Source organism: Triturus cristatus, chromosome 2_1 (genome assembly GCF_964204655.1).
Source record: "Triturus cristatus chromosome 2_1, aTriCri1.1, whole genome shotgun sequence".
Lineage (NCBI taxonomy): Eukaryota > Metazoa > Chordata > Amphibia > Caudata > Salamandridae > Triturus > Triturus cristatus.
In genome coordinates, this window is record NC_140581.1 from 126,132,126 (window position 1) to 126,150,789 (window position 18,664).

At 44.1% G+C, this 18,664-nt stretch overlaps 1 protein-coding gene across 1 annotated transcript in view; it reads left to right on the plus strand.

Moving 5' to 3' along the window:
* Positions 1-18,664, plus strand: part of NOL6 (nucleolar protein 6) — a 530,178-nt gene that overhangs the window by 292,727 nt on the left and 218,787 nt on the right. Inside the window, exon 20 of the mRNA XM_085628873.1 lies at positions 12,828-12,980. Within this exon, the coding sequence (XP_085484999.1) occupies positions 12,828-12,980 (153 nt within the window). The remainder of the gene's footprint in view (positions 1-12,827; positions 12,981-18,664) is intronic.

An 18,664-nucleotide genomic window follows, 5' to 3' on the forward strand; every position in this document is an offset into this window, starting at 1 on the left:
AAAGTTTTAGAAATGCCGAAGAGGTGGAGGGAAGCAGAAGAAATGCACGTTGTCTCTGTTAGCTTTCACGGCGCATCCTACCTTCTACACCTGACATTTATTAAATGTCAATCATTAGTACAGCTTCTGTTTTAAGACCAGAATGTTGACTTTGTTAGTGTTTTTCTCTTTGTTGTAAATCAGTCGGTGTTAAAAGCTCTTCGACATTCTGGTGCAGTGTGTGTTGGGCAGGACAAGGCAGTCATGGGATTTAGGCACCACTGGGATCACTTTGTAGGAAACTTCAAAGTAATCTTTTGAAAGGATCCTTTCTTTCAAGGGATCTTCTCTCCTTTCACCCTACCCTCTCTTCCTAAAGAAATTGGGTCAGACACCTGGAGGCGGAGCTGTTGTTTCTCCATTTTTGTAAGGAAGATACGGATCGATAGCAGTCACTTGGCTGACACAGCCAACGAATACTTAAAAACGGAAGTTCAGTTGCTATTACAAACTTAGCTCACATGTTGTGGGTGAAGGAACATGATCCTCCCATGTTTCTTGTGACTTGAAGTTCTTCTTATGGAAAATACTTTCCTAGTAGCCAGGCAACTCCTAAATTGCAAGCTGTTTATAATTTCGGGCCAGATGTATACAAGTCTGGTTGCTAAGTAATGCAACTAGTTTTTTTGCTACCAGTAAAGATCAAACAAAACAGTAAAAATCAAGTTTACGAATCAAACAATGTACTAATAGGTCGATTCCTAAAAAATCGAATCATAGTAGGTTGGCATCTGAATATTAATGAGGTTGGTTAGAAATTGCAACTCACTACGATTGCATGCCATCACAGGGATGGTTGCCTGCTTGGGTCAATAGACTTCCTTGTCTGTGATCGCATTTCAATGAAGAAAACCAATTGTTTTTAAATGCACCCCATTTTCCTAACCGGAAACTGGGCTGCATTTAAAATGAAAAGTTTACTTTTCATTTGTTTTAGAGTTTGCGGTGGTCCTGAGGGCCACTGCCTAGTCCCAAACTGTGTTTTAACATACCAAATGGGAAGACATTTTCAAAGGACCCTTTACCTTTTGCAAAGGTGTTACCACTCTGTTAGAAGGTGGTTCTGACACTAGGGGCCGCCCGGATTTTTCGCTTTTTGAGCACCTAATTGTTGAGCTTTTACCTTGGGGGAGCCTCCTAATCAGGGACTCACACTCAGTGAACTCATAATGAAGGAGACTGCATGGAGGTTTTACTGGTGTCCCCCTGGCTTGACTAGGCCGCTGCGCGGCAGCTGGAGTATGGGGCACCGGGCTGGTTACATGCAGACACATGTGTACATGCGTGTGCACACGTGTATGGGCTGCGCAGGGGAGATTCCTAGCGTGCGCAGTCCAGGAGCGGGTACAAATTGAATGGTGTGGCAGGACTTATGCCGAATTGGGTTGTGACATGGAATAGGCTTTATACACTGGAAAGAAACATGCCAGGGAAAGTCAGTGTGTTTTAATGTGTTTTCACTTCTTTATTCCCCTATGGGGATGTGGGGCCCGTGGCTAGAGTGACTTCACAAGGCCTACAGATTCCAGACACGCACTAAAGTCCATTGTAGCGGATGTGAAAAGAAGTATTCTGCAGAGTCCAAAGTCATATTTGTACTGCTTTTGGGTCATCCAGAAATGTCATATTTCTCTGAGTCCCTGGCTGGGGTCTGGCCCTGGCAGGTTAGATTAATGACCTTTCTTCCCAGAGCGAAGCTCTTCCCTCCAAGGGCAAGGAGATAGGTGGAGCTACAGGCCAATCCATCAACCGCTGTCGCTGGGTGCCAGGCACCAAGCTGAACCAAGGTGAAGGCAGCACTGGGGGAAGGGGAGCATGTGGCCTGAGACCCTGGACGGTGCCATTTTGAACAAACCCAGAGGCTGGACAAGGAGGGAGCAGGGGCAGGGAAGTGATGTGTCGCTGTTTGATAGGCCAAACAGAGACTTCCTGCCAGCCCCCTACTCAACTTTTAAAAAGTGCTTGCACAGGAAGAGCAGCTCTCTGGGGTGTGGTCTAAGGAGGCGAAAGGTGCTGGAGCCTGGCAATGGGCAGTTGGAAGGGGAGACCCCCTGACTGTCCCCCAGGGCCCTAACGGCGCAGAAGAAGAGCCCAGGACAGGTGCGCAGAAGCAGGGGGCTATGCGCAGGGAGAAGAGAGGCTCAGGAGGAGAATCAGGCGAAAGTCTGGCGCGGGGAGCCAGTGAAGAGCACTCCCTGCAGAATGGCCCCCCTCACAGGCCCCGAGGGCCAAGGAGAGTGTTTCCAGTGGCTGGGGCTGGCCGAGAGGAGCGAGAGGACACGAAAAGGACGCACATCGGACTCCGGGGGCCGAGATATGCCCCCCAGAAGGTAGGCGACCTTTGACCCCACCTGGGACCGATGATGAAGCGCATAGGGCGCCGTCGCTGGTCACCATCAGGTCCACGGGTGGGTCAAGTCCCAGAGGCTGCCCCACCGAAGCTGGAGAAAGGAGGGATCGCCGTCGCACCCCCCCTCCGTGAAGAGGTCCAGGGGCCCGGGACCCCATCCCCGGGCCCCGAAGCAAAGTCGGGGAGCACTGTCGCGCTCCCTGTGACAATTGAAGGAGGGGGTGCCAGGAGCCCACCCTGGCCCCCCAGCGAGCCCGTGAAGACGGGAGGGAGACGGGGGCCCGGGACCCCATCCCCGGGCCCTGAAGTCATGGAGGGGGCTTGGGACCCCATCCCCAGGCCCCGAAGATGGAGGGAGGTGGGGAGTGCCGTCGCACTCCCCCGACAGCCGCCGGACTGGCAGGAGCCTCTGTGTCTGCCCGCCCGCACGGGCAGACCAGAAGACTGTGCCGGCTCCCGCGGCCGCACACGGTGGTGCGGGCCGCATGGGGAGCCGGCGGGGGCAGCCGGGGGTGGGACCGGGACCCCCAACTCCCGCAACCGAGGAGGAGTTGCACGGGGCCCAGGTGGGACCGGGCCCCCTAAAATGAAGCAGATCGGCCTGGGGTGGGCTCCCCGAGCCGTACCCTCACCTGGGGGTCCGGGTGGGACCAGGCCCCCCACCGAGGCCCAGGAGGCGGCGCGGAGCGCCATAAAGATGATCGCGGCTCTCCCCGGCATAGCAGGAGAGCCGCTGCTTCCATATGCGAGCCTACCCATAATGCCTTGCAGGCCAGGACCGGTCTGCAGGGTCAAACCAGCGTTTTCTTTGCTTGTGGTGGCCCCAGGAGGACGGGGTCACCACCACATGAATGTGAAGGTGCTGGGGGAGCTGCTGGAGAGGCGCAGTCTCCCCCCCCCCCCCCCCCCCCCCTGCACGAAGAGAAAAGTCCCACCCGAAGTGTCTTGGGGATTTGAAAGAATAACCCGCTCAAGGGCTCAGCCAGCATTTAACTACTTCTGGGCTGGAACTTTTGTTCTACAGCTGAGGGTGAATTGAAAAGTGCATCATGGAATGAAGGTCTGAGTTGGGGATGATTTGCACCAGAAATGCATTTACTAATGGTTATTTCTTGTAGAGAGACTAAAGTTCATGTTTTTAATGTGAAGTACATGTGAGGTGATGTCATAAACAAAGTGGGGTTATGTTGCCAGACATTCCTCCTAGGGTGTCTGGCTGTATATGCGTAATCCTATGATTTTATCTGTGATGCCCTTAGGGGCTGCAATTGCAATACATTCTAGTGATCCACAAATGTGATGAGTACTGTCATTCTAAAGTGTTGCTTAAACATGTATTCTTGCTGCTGCGTTTAGGTGAAGAACCCAGACTGCTAGCCCTCAAGATATAGAGGTGCATACTTTATGGTCAGTAGGACATGCTCAGTCAGGGTTACATGTCACCAAGGCAGGGTTACCTATTTTAAATGCTTGTTGAGATATCGGTGGGGGGGTCGCCACTGGGATGGTGCTAGTGCGCCGGGCCCTCGCCCCAGGTTATGTTCAACCAACTGCATTGGGGGCAAGATGATGTGCATACATTGGATTGGTGGTACTAGACCCCCCCCCCCCCTCCCCCTGCGGGACGGGTGGAGATGTCACAAAGTAATTCCAACAGCTTATGTATATTTGTAAATTGGTGCATAGTATTGAGAGGTGTGTGTGTGTTTAATAAATGTACTCTTACTTTTATAAAGCAAAGTACAGACTGGGCAATCAATTATTGAGTGTTATTTTTGCGCACCTGCAAATGGCGATTACTAGCCCACACCACCTCCCTTTAGTAAGCCCCAGACTGCTCTGCAACGCTACCCTCGGAGAGACGCTACAATTGGGTGTTTGGTTCCCAGTGAAGGACAAATGTAGTCATGGTATTTGTGCAGGCCTCACAGATGTTGCCTGGTTTTCCAACACACTCCAACTTGGAGATCGGTAACTTTTCAATGGTTTCAACTGCTATTTTGGTTCTAAACCTTCGATACATATGGATTTCAGTCAGTTTGGAAGGGACGCCTACAACATACCCCTTTCAAATGGAGATGCCTCATTCTTTTCCATTCACTAGAAAGTCACAAAGTCCTAAAATGGGTTTAGTAGTTTGCTAAAAGCAGTTTTTCAATCTCAAACTCCGAATTGGAGCGTTTTAGATGGGAAATCTGCTTTGTACATCTGACCCTTGGACCCATAGCTTGGTTAGCCATTGTGGTCCTGCTTTCACACTGTTTCGAGGAAGACGATACTCGGAGTAATGAAGATTACCAGTAAGTAACCGGGGCATTCCTAATTCAATGGGTGTTTTTTTTGCAAATGCTCCTATGGCGCCAATACACAAATATTTAGCCCTCTCCATTAACAATCTGGCTGTCATCCGAAAGAGATAGTGATACATCGGGGGGCACCTTTCGACTGGGTCTTGGAAAACAAAAGTTAACCTTTGATATTCACCTTAACAACATAACCTCATTCCTGTCGCACCCAGCCAGACCTGACATGCAGAGTCAATCATTCAAGTTTTGCATTTTGGTGAGTTGCACATAAGGAACCTCAGAAGAATTGTAATTGTGACATGAACTTGTTCAGACATTCTGAGTAGCTCCACACCAAGGCATGTCTGACGGGCGACCCGCATTGCTCCAAGTAGGTTTTTTAATCCACTACCTCCAGCAACATTGAACTTGTGACTTGCAATAGTTCACTTTAGATTTATGTGCCTTTTTTGACAAGTATGTGCCAGATTCTTCATGTGAATGGGCAGTTTTATCTTTCAACTTCATTTGTTAATTCTTCATCAAAGATTGTAAAATCCTGTACTCCCTCGACCTGACGAAGATTGCAGTTTTACTTAGTGCAGACTGTTCGTACGCCTTGCTCCTGGAGTTTGTTCATTACATGTGCAGGTTCTAAAGCATGCCCACAGATGCCTAAGGCTTCAATTGTCTGATGCCAAGTTAAATACACTTTGCCCACATTTAATGCTCCTGCTGTTTGGCCCAAGGCAGTGCCATTCGTATTTTTCAGGAATGTCTTTGACCCTCTTTATCTGTTCTGAATTACAGCTCTCTTTAGCAGAGTATCTTCCACTTCCCATAGCTGCATTCGCCCCAGGATGTATGTCTAAAAAACGTTGCGCATGAATAAAGAACAGGGGTGACAACTGATTCAACAGGATTTCCTAAGTCATTGAAGGTTGCCAGCCTGCCTTGACTCTCCTACATTTTCACTAATCAAGCTTTGAAAGATAGTCATGATTGTAATACACCAGCCTGACAATCACTCAACATCAACCATTCACGAACCATTGAATAACCCAATATCCCACTGATCTGACGCCCACCACACAGCAAGCATCATAGCATGAACCAAATCAGGACCTAATTAGCAGAACCTATTATAGAGTAATGAGAGTGGGGACATGCAGAGCAAGAAGAATATTATCAGAATATTCAAGAGGAGGATCCTCCAAACAAACATACCACATCAGACCAAACACATCGCACTTCGATAGGAGAAGTAGGTGTAGGTCTGATGGTGTAGGACAGCATGGGAACCGGGGACACGAACCAAGTAACATATTGTTTGGAACACCAAGGAAATGAAAATCAGGCTACTCTACTAACATGCAAGCACAAGGCTCAGTAGAAAAATAACAGAAGAAGGGTTATTGGAAGGCCAAGGCAACATTTAAGTTAAACAGGTGTAACATGGGAATTTCACGTTACGCTTTGCTTTCTATGCTAAATTCCCCAAATCAAGCCATTATGCTACATCACATAATTATGCCCCATTTGCAACCAAATCTTTACTGGGTAGCAATTGAATAAGCCGGATTGTGAGCGGTGTTGCTCGTGGTACTTTTATTTTTGCACTGTATTTTAGTACAAAATAAGGTCTTGCATCAAAAAGTTACACAAGGACAAGTTTTGCACTAAAATTTTGCACCTAAATATTAGATTTGAATTTCGTCAATATGATGAGGCGTTGCACACCCCTAGATATTGGTCACTCGTATAGCTCAATAGCCTACCAATGGATTAGCAAGGCCCTAACCAGTCTGTCAAAAGCGTGGAGTCAAGTGACCCCACGAGTAGTAGAGTACTACTCTGCCACAGCTGACTGGTTTGACGGAACATCAGAACACTTCCAATGCTGTACACCCCACAGAGATAACCGCAACATATATCAACTCCACATGGTTTTGAATGGCAGATCGCACAGGCAGCACCCTCTATGGATCCCAACCGTTCCATACTTACTTTTTACTGACAGGTATTTACCAACATACCGTCCACCAACCTACCACCCGGGAACATACCACCCACCAACATACCACCCTCAGATTGAGACCTCCGCCTAATGGGCTAACCCACAACTGCAAACAAGCTTTTCACCAAAGCACTAGGAAACCAAAAATTGGTAAGCATGTACTGTTCAAAACACATGCTCTGGTATTTGCTTTCGGAGGTCCTGGCCTATGAGCTGCAATGATGGAAATCTAACATTCATACACTTACTGAGAAATTAGTCCATAAGATTGCATTAAAAAAGCAAGCAGATTTTAAAATACATCCACCGTTTTTTCACTTGCCCCCGTCCATCGCAGTATAGCAGAAGTTTGGAATGTTTAGAAATCTTTTCACTATGACATGAAGCTGCTTTACACTTTTTAATAGTTCTCACCTTCTAGTCTCCTCTAATTTTCTTAATATTCTTTGCAGTACATCTTGCATCGGATCAGGAAAACCTGCTTAGTTACTTCAAAATCTCAATGTTTCAGTTTGTTTGGGGGGAAGCCATAAGTTTGACTCAAGGACCTTTGCTGACCCGGAGTGCCTGAGTTTCACTTACCTGTGGTGGGGCTGTGCTTGCAGCGTCGCTGGTCTGCGGCGTGGTTATCGGCAGCCTGTTCTCTTTCACCGCTGCGGTCCCGGCCCCGGACTTCAACTCCCTACTGCCCTAGCGGCGGACCCGGAACCCGCCGGACTTCGTTTCGCGCCTGGAGGCGCATAAATTGCAACTGTGCCCCCGCATCGCGGGTCCGCGCGCGGGTCGGCGCCGGGAGAAGCCCGGGACAAGGGCGGGACAGTCTGTGACAGTCCGGGACTGGCCGTGGCTGGGCTGGGCCATCCTCTTTGTACCCCGTGTGGGATTATCAGGCCTCAGAGGTGTTCTTCGTTGTAGGTAAAGCACTATTAATCTATATCGTCCTGTTGGTGCTTGCGAGATACATTGTATTTTATTGCTGCCAATAAATAACACTTCAAATAACGTTCACAATGCCTACAGGATCAGAGGACTCATGTACTTTGGGGTCAGGCCCTCTTGATAATTACCTGGTGAAAAAGGTTAACAAAATAAATAGCGATCGTAGGGCCTCTCTGGGAATGGACAGTCCCCTACTGAGCCCCATTGCTCCCCATACTCCTATAGTGAGCCCGCTAGATCATGGTAGCGGTGAGCAGGCCACTTCAGCTGCCTCAATGGTTACAGCCCAGGTCCATAAGGATCTGCCGGTCTGTAATATTCTTATTCCGGGTGAAAGTTTTGATGAAGTCATTCCTGATGCTAGGCCAGTGAGGAACTGCAGAAAGCAGCATAACAAAAGGGGGGGGGGGGAGAAGTCTAGAAAAAGGGTTGAGATTATCGAATCTGTACAGGCTAACTTAGATGAGACCCCGAATTCTTATGTAGACAGTAATGTTGGTAACAGCTTAATATACCCGGATCAATTGTCCGTACTATTACGTTCCCTGGAGGATATAATTGATGCTAAATTAAACCAGTTAGTGCAACCCCTAGTACGGAAATTAGATACTATGGCCGATGAGGTTAAGAAGCTAGGAGGCTTGCTATCTAAACATCTAAAATTGTTAGATAGCAACATCAAGCCGACGGGAGTAGCCGGGCAGGAGAATGTAGCCAGAGTAGCTAACCAGCATCATCCCCCTCTGTCTGCCAATACTTCAGTGCCAGTTATACCTGAGCCCACCTTTGCACAAAGAACTGCCACATTAGCCCCTACGGGGTTGGTTGCGTCATTGAACAGCCAGGAGACAAAGAAAAGTAGGTCTATAAATCTACCCCCGGCATGTTCCCCTTATGCTGTGATTTTAACCAATGTACCTCCCCAGGATAGTCACTCAGCTCCTATGCACAAGGAATCTCATGACTCCCTTAAACACAAAACCGTTTCCTGGTTGCCCAGAAAGTGTGGATTTACGTTAAATCTTGATAATGAAATCCCAAGCACTAGACGAGTGAGCTGGATTGGGCCTTCGAAAAAATCCTGTGTTGGTGATTGTATAATAGTTAACTTTAGATACCCACAGCATGTGGCTACAGTCTTATTGAGGGCTGCCTCATTGGCACAAGATGTAAACAACATCCAGGTGCGTCCTCTTGGTTTCTTTTATAATCTTCCCCCCAGTGTTCCCTCACATAGCTTAAACTTGAGAACCTATAGACCATTGATCACACCAATGCCATTTCCCGATCAGGGCCCAGTAGATGGAAATTTTTCTTTTAACTTTGGGTCCACTATTCTAACTCGAAATCGTTTTGAGGTATTTTCTTCCCTGGATTTGTGCGATTGACGAGAGGCTACCGAGGGCACTAGGGATGAGTTTTGCGCCGGTTTGGAGCCTCAGGAAAAGGAAAAAGATCAAGTACCCACGAATCCTGTTGGTAACAATTGTAGCCCAATGACAATTAGGAACTCAAAGGGAGCTAACTTTAAGATGGTAACATGGAATGTGGCGGGCATACGTTCCAAGAGAGATAATCCCTCCTGGTTAAATTTCTTGAGGGACTATGATATCATGGCTTTTCAAGAGACCTGGGAAATCGACTGTGATTTTTGGTTGGACGGCTTTACGTCCCATTTTGTCCCAGCAAAAAAATCATCGTCCGGGAGGGCTATAGGGGGGTTAATGGTTTTGGTATCGGTGAATTTAAGAGGGTCAGCTACTAGGATACCCTGTATATCCAATAATTTCCTTATTTTGGAATTTAAATTCGCTAATCAGTATGAAATTATTGTTAGTGAATTGTTATAACTCCCAGCAAGGGGACTCGCCGAATTTTCATTTGACTTGGTTGTCAAATTTTTTAAACACTTATATTCTAAAGCAAACCACTTTTTGTCACTTTATTTTGTTAGGTGATTTTAATGTGCATTTATGTAGTCATAATTGTTTGTTAATTGATATTGATGGGCCAGATTTTACTACGCCACAACACTTTGAGCACTCAAAAAAAGGGGAAGCACTGGAGAAACTTTTATCCGAAAATGAACTGTATGATCCAGGCTTCTCCGATCAAAGGACACGGGTTCCCACATTTATAGGTAGAGATAGTAACACAATAATTGACTACATATTTCTTTCTCCTGGCCTTTTAAATTGTGTAGTATTTTATAACGCTATACAGTAAACTTTTAGCGACCATAACCCAGTGGCAATTGAATTGTTTGATGGTTTCTCTTTTTTAAATACATCTATACCCCCCCATGATGGTTGTTGAAGTGAGGACAAAAGACCAGGGAAGGAGGTTAAACTGGAGCAAGATAATTCCAGAGGAGTTTTTTAATACTATTACTACTGAGGCGGCTATGGATTTAGAAATTTGTGGAGATCAACATGCTTTGGGGAAGCAAGTAATCTCCTCGTTCGAATCCATTTGTCTTAAAGTGGCAAATGAATTAACTCGTAACTGTAGTTCTGCAATTAATAGTTCTGCCACCGGCTGGTTTGACCATAAATGCACCAAATCCTACAATTGCCTTAAAAAAGCTCTTCAGGCACGCCCGAGGAACAAAACTCTGGTGTCACAGCTTAGAAGAGATCACAAGAAAACACTGGAGGATAGGAAAAAAGAAATTAAACATAACGCCTGGGCGGATCTTATGGATAAAGCTACTTTAAAGGACAGTGCAAAATTTTGGTCAATTATTAATACGCCCTTTTTTTCTAACATTAAGAATAACGTGTTGGAAACTAACATTGCAGAGGAGGATTGGCTGAGCCACTTTGAAGCTATATATGGTAGTCACCTCGATTTAGAACCTTTCATGGGTCAAGGCCTGGTACCCACCTCTACGCCAGTTAGGTTTCACATATTAGAGGTCATTAAAGCAATTGAAGATTCAGCTGGAAAGAAGGCCCCTGGACCAGACGGTGTGCCAACCGATATGTATAAGGCCAATCCTTTGTTTTGGGCCAATATACTGACAAATGTCTTTAATAATGCGGCTTGCGTTGGATTCCCAAAATCATGGTCTCGGTCGGTTATTATACCGATCTTTAAGAAAGGTCAAAGGGCAGACCCGAGATGTTACAGGCCAATATCCCTGCTGGATTCCTCTATAAAGATCTTGGGGAAAGTTATCCTAGCTAGGATAACGGGGTGGGCCTCTGACAATAACATTCTGTCAGACGCCCAATACGGCTTTAGAGCTGGGCGGAGCACAGAGGACCAATGCCTGAACCTTCTCCTAATTACAGCCAAATATACCAAGGCGGCTAGCGGCTCAATTTATTTGGGTTTTATGGATTTGTCCACAGCTTTTGACCTCGTTAATAGGTCTAAGCTGTGGACAATGCTGCTGGAATTGGGGCTTGATAGGTCGCTTGTGTATTTTTTAGCTGAGCTCCATAAAGACCTAAACGCCTCCATTAGGATGACGGCTGAGGGGAAATGTACGTCCAGTTTTAAATCCAGCAGAGGGGTGAGACAGGGATGTATTTTAGCCCCTATGCTATTTACATTATATATTAACGCCCTGGAACATAGCCTGGTGCTAGCAACGCTGGACATTCCGCGTATGGGAAGTACCCCGATCCCGGTCCTCCTATACGCGGACGATGCTGTTCTCCTGGCCAGGACTCCCTTGGCCTTGCAGAAACTGTTGGACTCGTTTGGGGAGTTCATGAAAAACCTGGACCTGGTAGTTAATAATAACAAATCTCACGTGATGTCACTGGGCCGGGCAAAAAATAAGGTTAAGCCCTTTTTTTGTGGGGGTGAAGAAATCTCACGCGTGAGAGTATTCACCTACTTAGGAGTAGTCTTCGATGACAATAGTTCTTGGTCCCCCCAGCTTTTATTAAAAGCAAACTCCGCGAGAAACTCTGGTGGGGCAATATTGGGTTTTACAAAAAGACTGGGTGGGAAACCAGTAGAGGCAATTTTAACCATTTATAAGGCCAAAACTATTTCTATTGTTAGGTATGGGGCGTCAATCTGGGGCTACGTCAAGCATGACGTGATCCAGACGGAGGAAAACAAATTTTTGCGCTCTCTTCTTGGCCTCCCACAATCAACAGCTTCCTATTTAGTTCATTTGGAACTTGGGATTGGTTATATAACAGATATCATTAAATTAGCACCATTATTATTATGGATAAAAACATGGCTAAATCCGAATCTCTCGCTCAACCACAAAATCCTAAAGGACTGCCTAAGTTTAGATTATAGGAACAAAATCCAGTGGCTGTCTAATATTGAAACGCTAGCTGTATACGTGGGGAGACCAGATATTTTCTCTAACCCCGAATCCCTATGTAAGGCAGATCTGGAGTGGGTAAAATCTAACTTTAAGAAATTAAAAGAGGCGGAGCGAGAGGGTTTTGAAATCTGTAAACCATCGGTCAGGGCGCACGTTTTGTTAACCCCGTCTTCGGGGACCCCACTCTATCTATCAATAGTCTCTAACTCTTTCCACAGATGGTTGTTAACCAAATTACGGTTCAACCAATTACACATGGTTCTTTGGGATGTGGAGGGTTGGAGAAGATTTGAAGATGTTGCACCTTGCAAGTGCGACGACTTTTCCCCTCAAGACATCACGCACTTCTTGTTTATTTGTACATTTTTTAAACATGCCAGGAAAAGGTTTATTATTCCTCTGTTAAAAAGTATGAATTTTAGCCAGTGTAAGCCAGCTCTAATGTTTTTAAACTTGTTAGAGTCTCCATTAATTATGTTCTGTGTTGCCAGCTTTTTAGTAGCAGCTGTCCGAGAGAGGAGGGCCAGACTAAAAATTGTACATGATGTTGATCCCCTCTAATAGCTGAAATCCGAATTTGTACTGATTATCTAAACGGTTATGGTTAATTTTGAATTTTATCCTTATAAATGAAATTGTATATCCTTATATGTATATTTGTTATTATTTGTCTTTTATATCTTTGTATCTGTATAGCATACTTTTATGATTTTTAATAATCGAATAAAGTGGTTTTGACTGACTGACTGACTGACTCAAACACTATGGAATATTTGGGAGTTAGCATAATTAATTTCCTGCCCCTCTTCTCTTTGGGTCCTGTAACATGTGTTTCTGTACAACTAATTCACCACTGTGCAATTGTATTTAATAGATATTGTATATCCCCTTCCTTAGCCTCCAGCAGCAGCATCCAGCCTTCAGTGGAACGTCTCGCCTGGTCAAGCGCTGGATCAGTGCGCAGATGCTGAGTGACAGCATCTCAGATGAGTCCGTGGATCTGATTGTGGCGTTTCTATTCTTGCACCCGGCTCCATTTACCCCTCCTAGGTAAGATGCCTCTGCCTTGAATCGATGCTGAAGATTCATATGCTCTGGGCCGCTCTTACTGTTTGTATAAAGCGTATGTACATGTGCTAAATCAGAGTGCTCTCCGTTACCCTTCAGGCCTAAATGACTTCTAATGTTTAGGCATGGGTTGCACAAACTCATAACCCTTGTACATGGCTGTGGTCCTTGTAATGGCTTTAACATGGTACCATGAGGAAGCCTGTATTGAAGGCAAGACCAAGAACTCTTTAGGATAATGACTTTGTGCTGTCTACTGACACCGGTTGTATCAAAACAGACTGTTCCTCTTGTTAGGTTGTAACTGAGAACAGATACCATAAGTGAAGATTAAGCCCCTTGAAAATGCCTGTATTTATTTGATCTTACCTATATTTATTTTACTTTATGACCAGTGCATCTGTCAGAGGAGAAACACCATCCTACACCAGTTTTTATTTAATTGCCTAATTGATGATTTTTTTAAAATATTTGCTTTGACTAGGAATTCACTGTTAAAATGAGTATACACATTTTAACTGTAAACAATGACCTGTGCAAAATGTATTTCCCACATTAAATATGCTGTTTCTGTAAAACACAACACCGCTGTGAACTGCTCAAGCAAAATGTTATTTCTCCTTGAACATGTTCAGACCTACTGGTGCTTCTTTGTTCCATATGTGCTCCTGAGAACTATTGATAAAATTCTTTAGCAAATGAGCTTGATAGTCATTCAATCTACATGTTTATATTTTTTTTAGCAATGACTATTAAAAAAAAAACATCCTCTGACATGCATTATAAAAGTTAACATAGTGGCTCACTTTTGTAGGCCAAAGGCATCAGTTTACAGTTGTACTGGTCATGTCTCAAATGTCACAGAGACACTTTTCCCCAGAACTGCTGGTCCGAAACCCATTCAAGGATTTTTCTCCATTCTTCATTGATGTTTCTAGGAAGTAAATTTTTAGCCTGCTATTGATGTGGGGACAAGAATTTTATTTACATTTTGTTTTGGTTGCTGTCGGGTAGGAGATGCAAAGTTTTCTTCCAAAACCTTTTCATTGTGGGAGTCTTTTTGAAGGTTTTTTGATTATGTAAAATGAGGTGCCTGGGAGAAATAGTGTCTACATTATTAAAATGAATACTTTGGGATATGGGGGCTCAAGATGTAATATATGGAGAGGGCATATTACCAGTTCATATCCTTCTGAATAAGTCTTCATCAGGGGTGTGCTCTGGCTCCAGCATTGTTTAGGTTATATTTAGCTGATCTCCTTCCGTTATTCCTGGAAACCCATTTGATTTCTCCTGAAATGGGAGGGCGCTAGGGGGGGGATCTAACAATGTTCCTTACCTTTTGTACGCGTACGATCTGATAATATCGGTCTATACCCTTCTTGGGTTGCAGAGTAAGCTGCATGCACTTTACAAATATTGACAAAGTTACTGTTTGAATTCCTTTTTTAACTTTTCTCAAAACGTCAGATTTCTTCCAGAAATGAAGATTCTTCGAACATCTTAGTATTATCAAAGACCCGGTGTCGTCATGTGGTTGGTTGTTGCGGCCTACAGTTGAAAGAATATTTTATGTGGATCAGAAGTTGAATTTAAATCAATGTCTGCTTTTGAAATCAGAAATGAGAAGCACTAGACGGAAAAATCCTTTAGCTGCTCTATAAGTGTCAAACCTTTGTACTGTCTGACAATGTAGCTCATGACATCAATGCAATGAAAGCTGGAGGCACCCGGCAGCTTCCACATGTGCAGCGTCTAATGGAATTGATCCACGCTAATGTGTGTTCTTAAGCTTGTTCTATTGTTTTAAAGTAAGACAATCCTTTTAATCCACGTTTTACAGTGTCGTAGACCCCAGAACCCTCACATTAAGAGCCTTTTTGTGCAATACTCCATTAGCACCACGTCCTCATTACCCAGATATAGCCATCGCTGGAAAACAACAGATCCACTTTGTTCTACTTTAGTCCTTCAAATGAAGGTTTTTTTTTTTATACTTGTTGGCTTTTCTTTCTCGTTGTTGACTCGCATTGTCTTTTGGGCTGCGACATCCTTTCTGCTTGTAAAACATGGCAAATACCAGAAAAGGCTTTCTAGATTAATTGGAATGCATGGTTAATTGCAGATTACTGCCATTAACCCTGCATCCTTAAGGTCTGACCTATCTTTCAGTTCTGTACATGTTTGTGGCAGGTGGATTAAAATCGAGAGACCTGACTGGAGAAGAAAATACTTATTAAGGGTTTCTCTAAAACCTCAGAGAAACTTTTATTTATTTTCTTGTTAATGTGTGGTGCATGTACAGAGAAAATACGTTTGCCAGAGGTGGGTAGTGCATACTTGTATTTAGTTAGTATTACATGGTCTTGTAATTTTGAGAATTCTCCCCTAGAATACGACCTAATGTAAGATACTTAAGAATGTTCCAAGCAGGATCTTGTCTCTTGAGAAATCTTAAAGAGAATTTATCTGCAGACACATATAAGTATGTTATGGTATAGTGGTTGTTTATGTAGTGCTTTTTATTCCTGATGAGACCATGAAGCACTCTGTTTGCCTTCAGGTTCTTGATGCCATTTAAGAGTACATGGTTGACAAGGTGTTGGGGTAGTTTGGTCTATAAAATGTGTTTGGTGAGGGGCGTGAGGTTCAAAGACTGGTTCCAAACATGGTGCGTTGAACTTTGCTGCATCTAAAATATGTAATATTTCACTTGTGCCATTTCATGGTATGTAGGTATTCTAGTTACAGAAGTGTAAAGGTTAAATAAGTGATTCATTTGCTTATTCCACAACCCCTGTAGGCCTCCCTCTATGCCTCATGCCCCCCATTGAACCAAGAATAACATTATTTTCTGCAACTGTCAGAATCTTAAAATAAAGTGGTTCATAACTGAAAAAGATCTCCCCCAGTCTAAGGCATTACTTGCTCTATTGTGTAGAACAGAAAAGGATTGTGAAATGCCATCTGTCTATGGGTGTTAAAAGGATTCTGAAGTTGTAGTCCAGAAGTTCCAATTCGAGCACTTCACCATTCTTCACAGCTTGTATTGAGTAGTTTCTAATTCTCAGTGACTTGTCATTTGGATCAAGTCGTTTAACTTTACAAGTAATAGGTTCTCAGAGCACTCGATGTAATAGTATTTTATTCAGAAGTTAATTTGGCAGTTTCTATTGTAGAGGAGAAAACGGTGCTGTATGCTACATATATCGGAAGATGCAGTAGGCAAAGAAGTCAAATACATTGGACAGTGGATTTTCTAACCAAGTTTCAATTATTAACATAAATTGCATCCTGCGAATGAAGACTCCCACAATTCCAGAAGGAGGTTTGAATGTTTCTATTAATAATGTGGTCTGAGGTCACTACATAGTCTGTACCTTAAATGTGTTTAGTGTGTTGCTTTCTACGGTGAGGTAAATAACTTCTGTGTATTTTAGGTCTAAAAGTCTAAGGCATCAAGTAGCTAATGGATGATCTAATTTTGTCTGTGTAAATGTCCAGCAATTGGGCTTAATGCCAGTATTTTGGTGGTTATTAAGGCTCTAGGATAGACCGGATTGCCTTAGAATCATACAATATACACAAATGGTGAGGGCAGGATTTGAACCCTGTTTTCCTGGACTCACAGTTTGCAAGTTAATCAAATCTCCTGCACCGAACTCAGGGCGGTGTGTGCTATGCAGTGTTCTTTCGATGTGTACCTGTGAAACAAATAAAGCCTCTGATGGTTCTTTCCCCTTTCAAAAAGCCAGGCTTTCTCTTGCATTACATTTCACTCCATAAAGGAAAGACCCTGAGGAAATTCCCCTGCTCAACAAAAACCCTTTCATCATGATCATTCATGGTCCAAAAACCAAGCATCCTTTCCACGTAATCCATTGGCATTGGAGCGGTCATTCTGCAAGACATTCTGTTAAAGAGGCTTCTAAATGTTTGGCCATATTGATCTCAACCGCAAATGCTCTTTCCTTCAGCCATGCGACCCATCACAGGATTGGTGTGAACTTGAATATTATGGCTGTCTCCACTCAATATTTTCCACCAACAAAAAGTCAAAATGATTTGCAACCTTGACCTGAAAGTTGAATACTGCTGCCTGGACTTTGGGTGCACCTCAAAGTTTGCTGCCATAATCAATGTTAAGTTAGCAAAATAGCATTGCTGGTTAATTCCACTCTGAATGATTGCTCAATAGGCAGACAAAGAGTGTAGCATTGCACCAACTTAGCACAGCAATTGCTGTACGCTGATATAGTGACCACTTAGTTGCTCACAGAGACATTTAATAAAAGCTTTCTGTCTTACTACTACCAAGCAAAATATGTTTTACTGATTGATATTATCCAAGATGATTGAGGAAGTGCCTAAAGCGACAACAGAAGTCACACCGTTAGCACCCCCTAGCCTCCTCCACCTGATACCTTGGTCTCTTGCCCCGTATACTGCTACCACTGAACGTACTGTAGATTTGCTACACACCACACAGGTCACTGATTTATCTGTAGAATAGAATCTGCCTCGTCCCTCTGTTGCAGTACTTATGCTGTAGAACCTCTACTTGTCCTCTGCCTAGGAAGGTATACGTTTCCTGTAAAATGAGTTAACATAAAGGTCCCAGCCTTTGCTCTTGGGCTGGGTGCAGTGTCTTTGCTTGTAGTGACCATTGTCACATGCAGATTGGGGTATTTGCTCTACCCACCCCTGTAACTAAAGAGAGTATATGTAACTAGTCACTTGTAGCAGAAATGTTTACCTTCATGCTTCGTTGCCTTTAGAGCTGTACATGCTGCAGCCGTTTTAGACAGCTACAGTAGAGGACTTTGGAACAATATGAGCCCAAAACTAAAATGGCTTCATGACCACAAACAGCTAGAGCCATCTAATGGAAGAAAGAATTGCTTCCATTCTGTCTGTGAACTCTGCCCTCCAGGTGACTGACCTAGTTACTACAATGGGACCATAGACAATACACTTGAAAAGTATTTTTGACTATGGGCTTCAGCATTCCGGTGTTTAGACGTATATTATTTGCTGAGTCTTGCTATTTCTTTGGTGAAATCTGCCATGTAGCATGTAAATATTGAGATGTATATAGCACAAGACGTAGACTCTTAATCAGAGTTGAAGTTACAGTGGGGATAATGCGCCAGCAGACCTTGTGATTTTACGGATCGCAGGGGTTGCAACCACAAAATGGCCTTGTTCTTTTTAACTGATTTGGGACCAGATGAACACACATGAATGACGCAGCGCTCTGTCATAGAGGCTAGGAGTTATAAACACTGGAATACTTTTTGAATAAGAAGCAGTCTTTGAAAGTAAAGAAGTAAAAACACCAGTACACTGTTTAGGGCTCCCAAAAAACAACCACTAGGAGTAGGAAGTGTTATTATTTTTAACGTCTGGCTACATAGCACAGCTTTTGCCTGACAGTTATGTGAGCATCATTAGAGAGGGGCTTTGGCTCCAACTCCCATGTGTTGGAAGTAAGGAGTACATGTTTTGATTGGGCAGTAGTTGCATGCTTCCACACACAAAGTGCTTGCCCTCCACGTAGCTGTGTTCATGGTATCAGTGGTCCGGCATTTACATGATTTCAATCTTTTTTCACAAATAGAAAACAGGTGGTCTCCCTCAGTCCTTTCACTTCAGGAGAAAAGTTA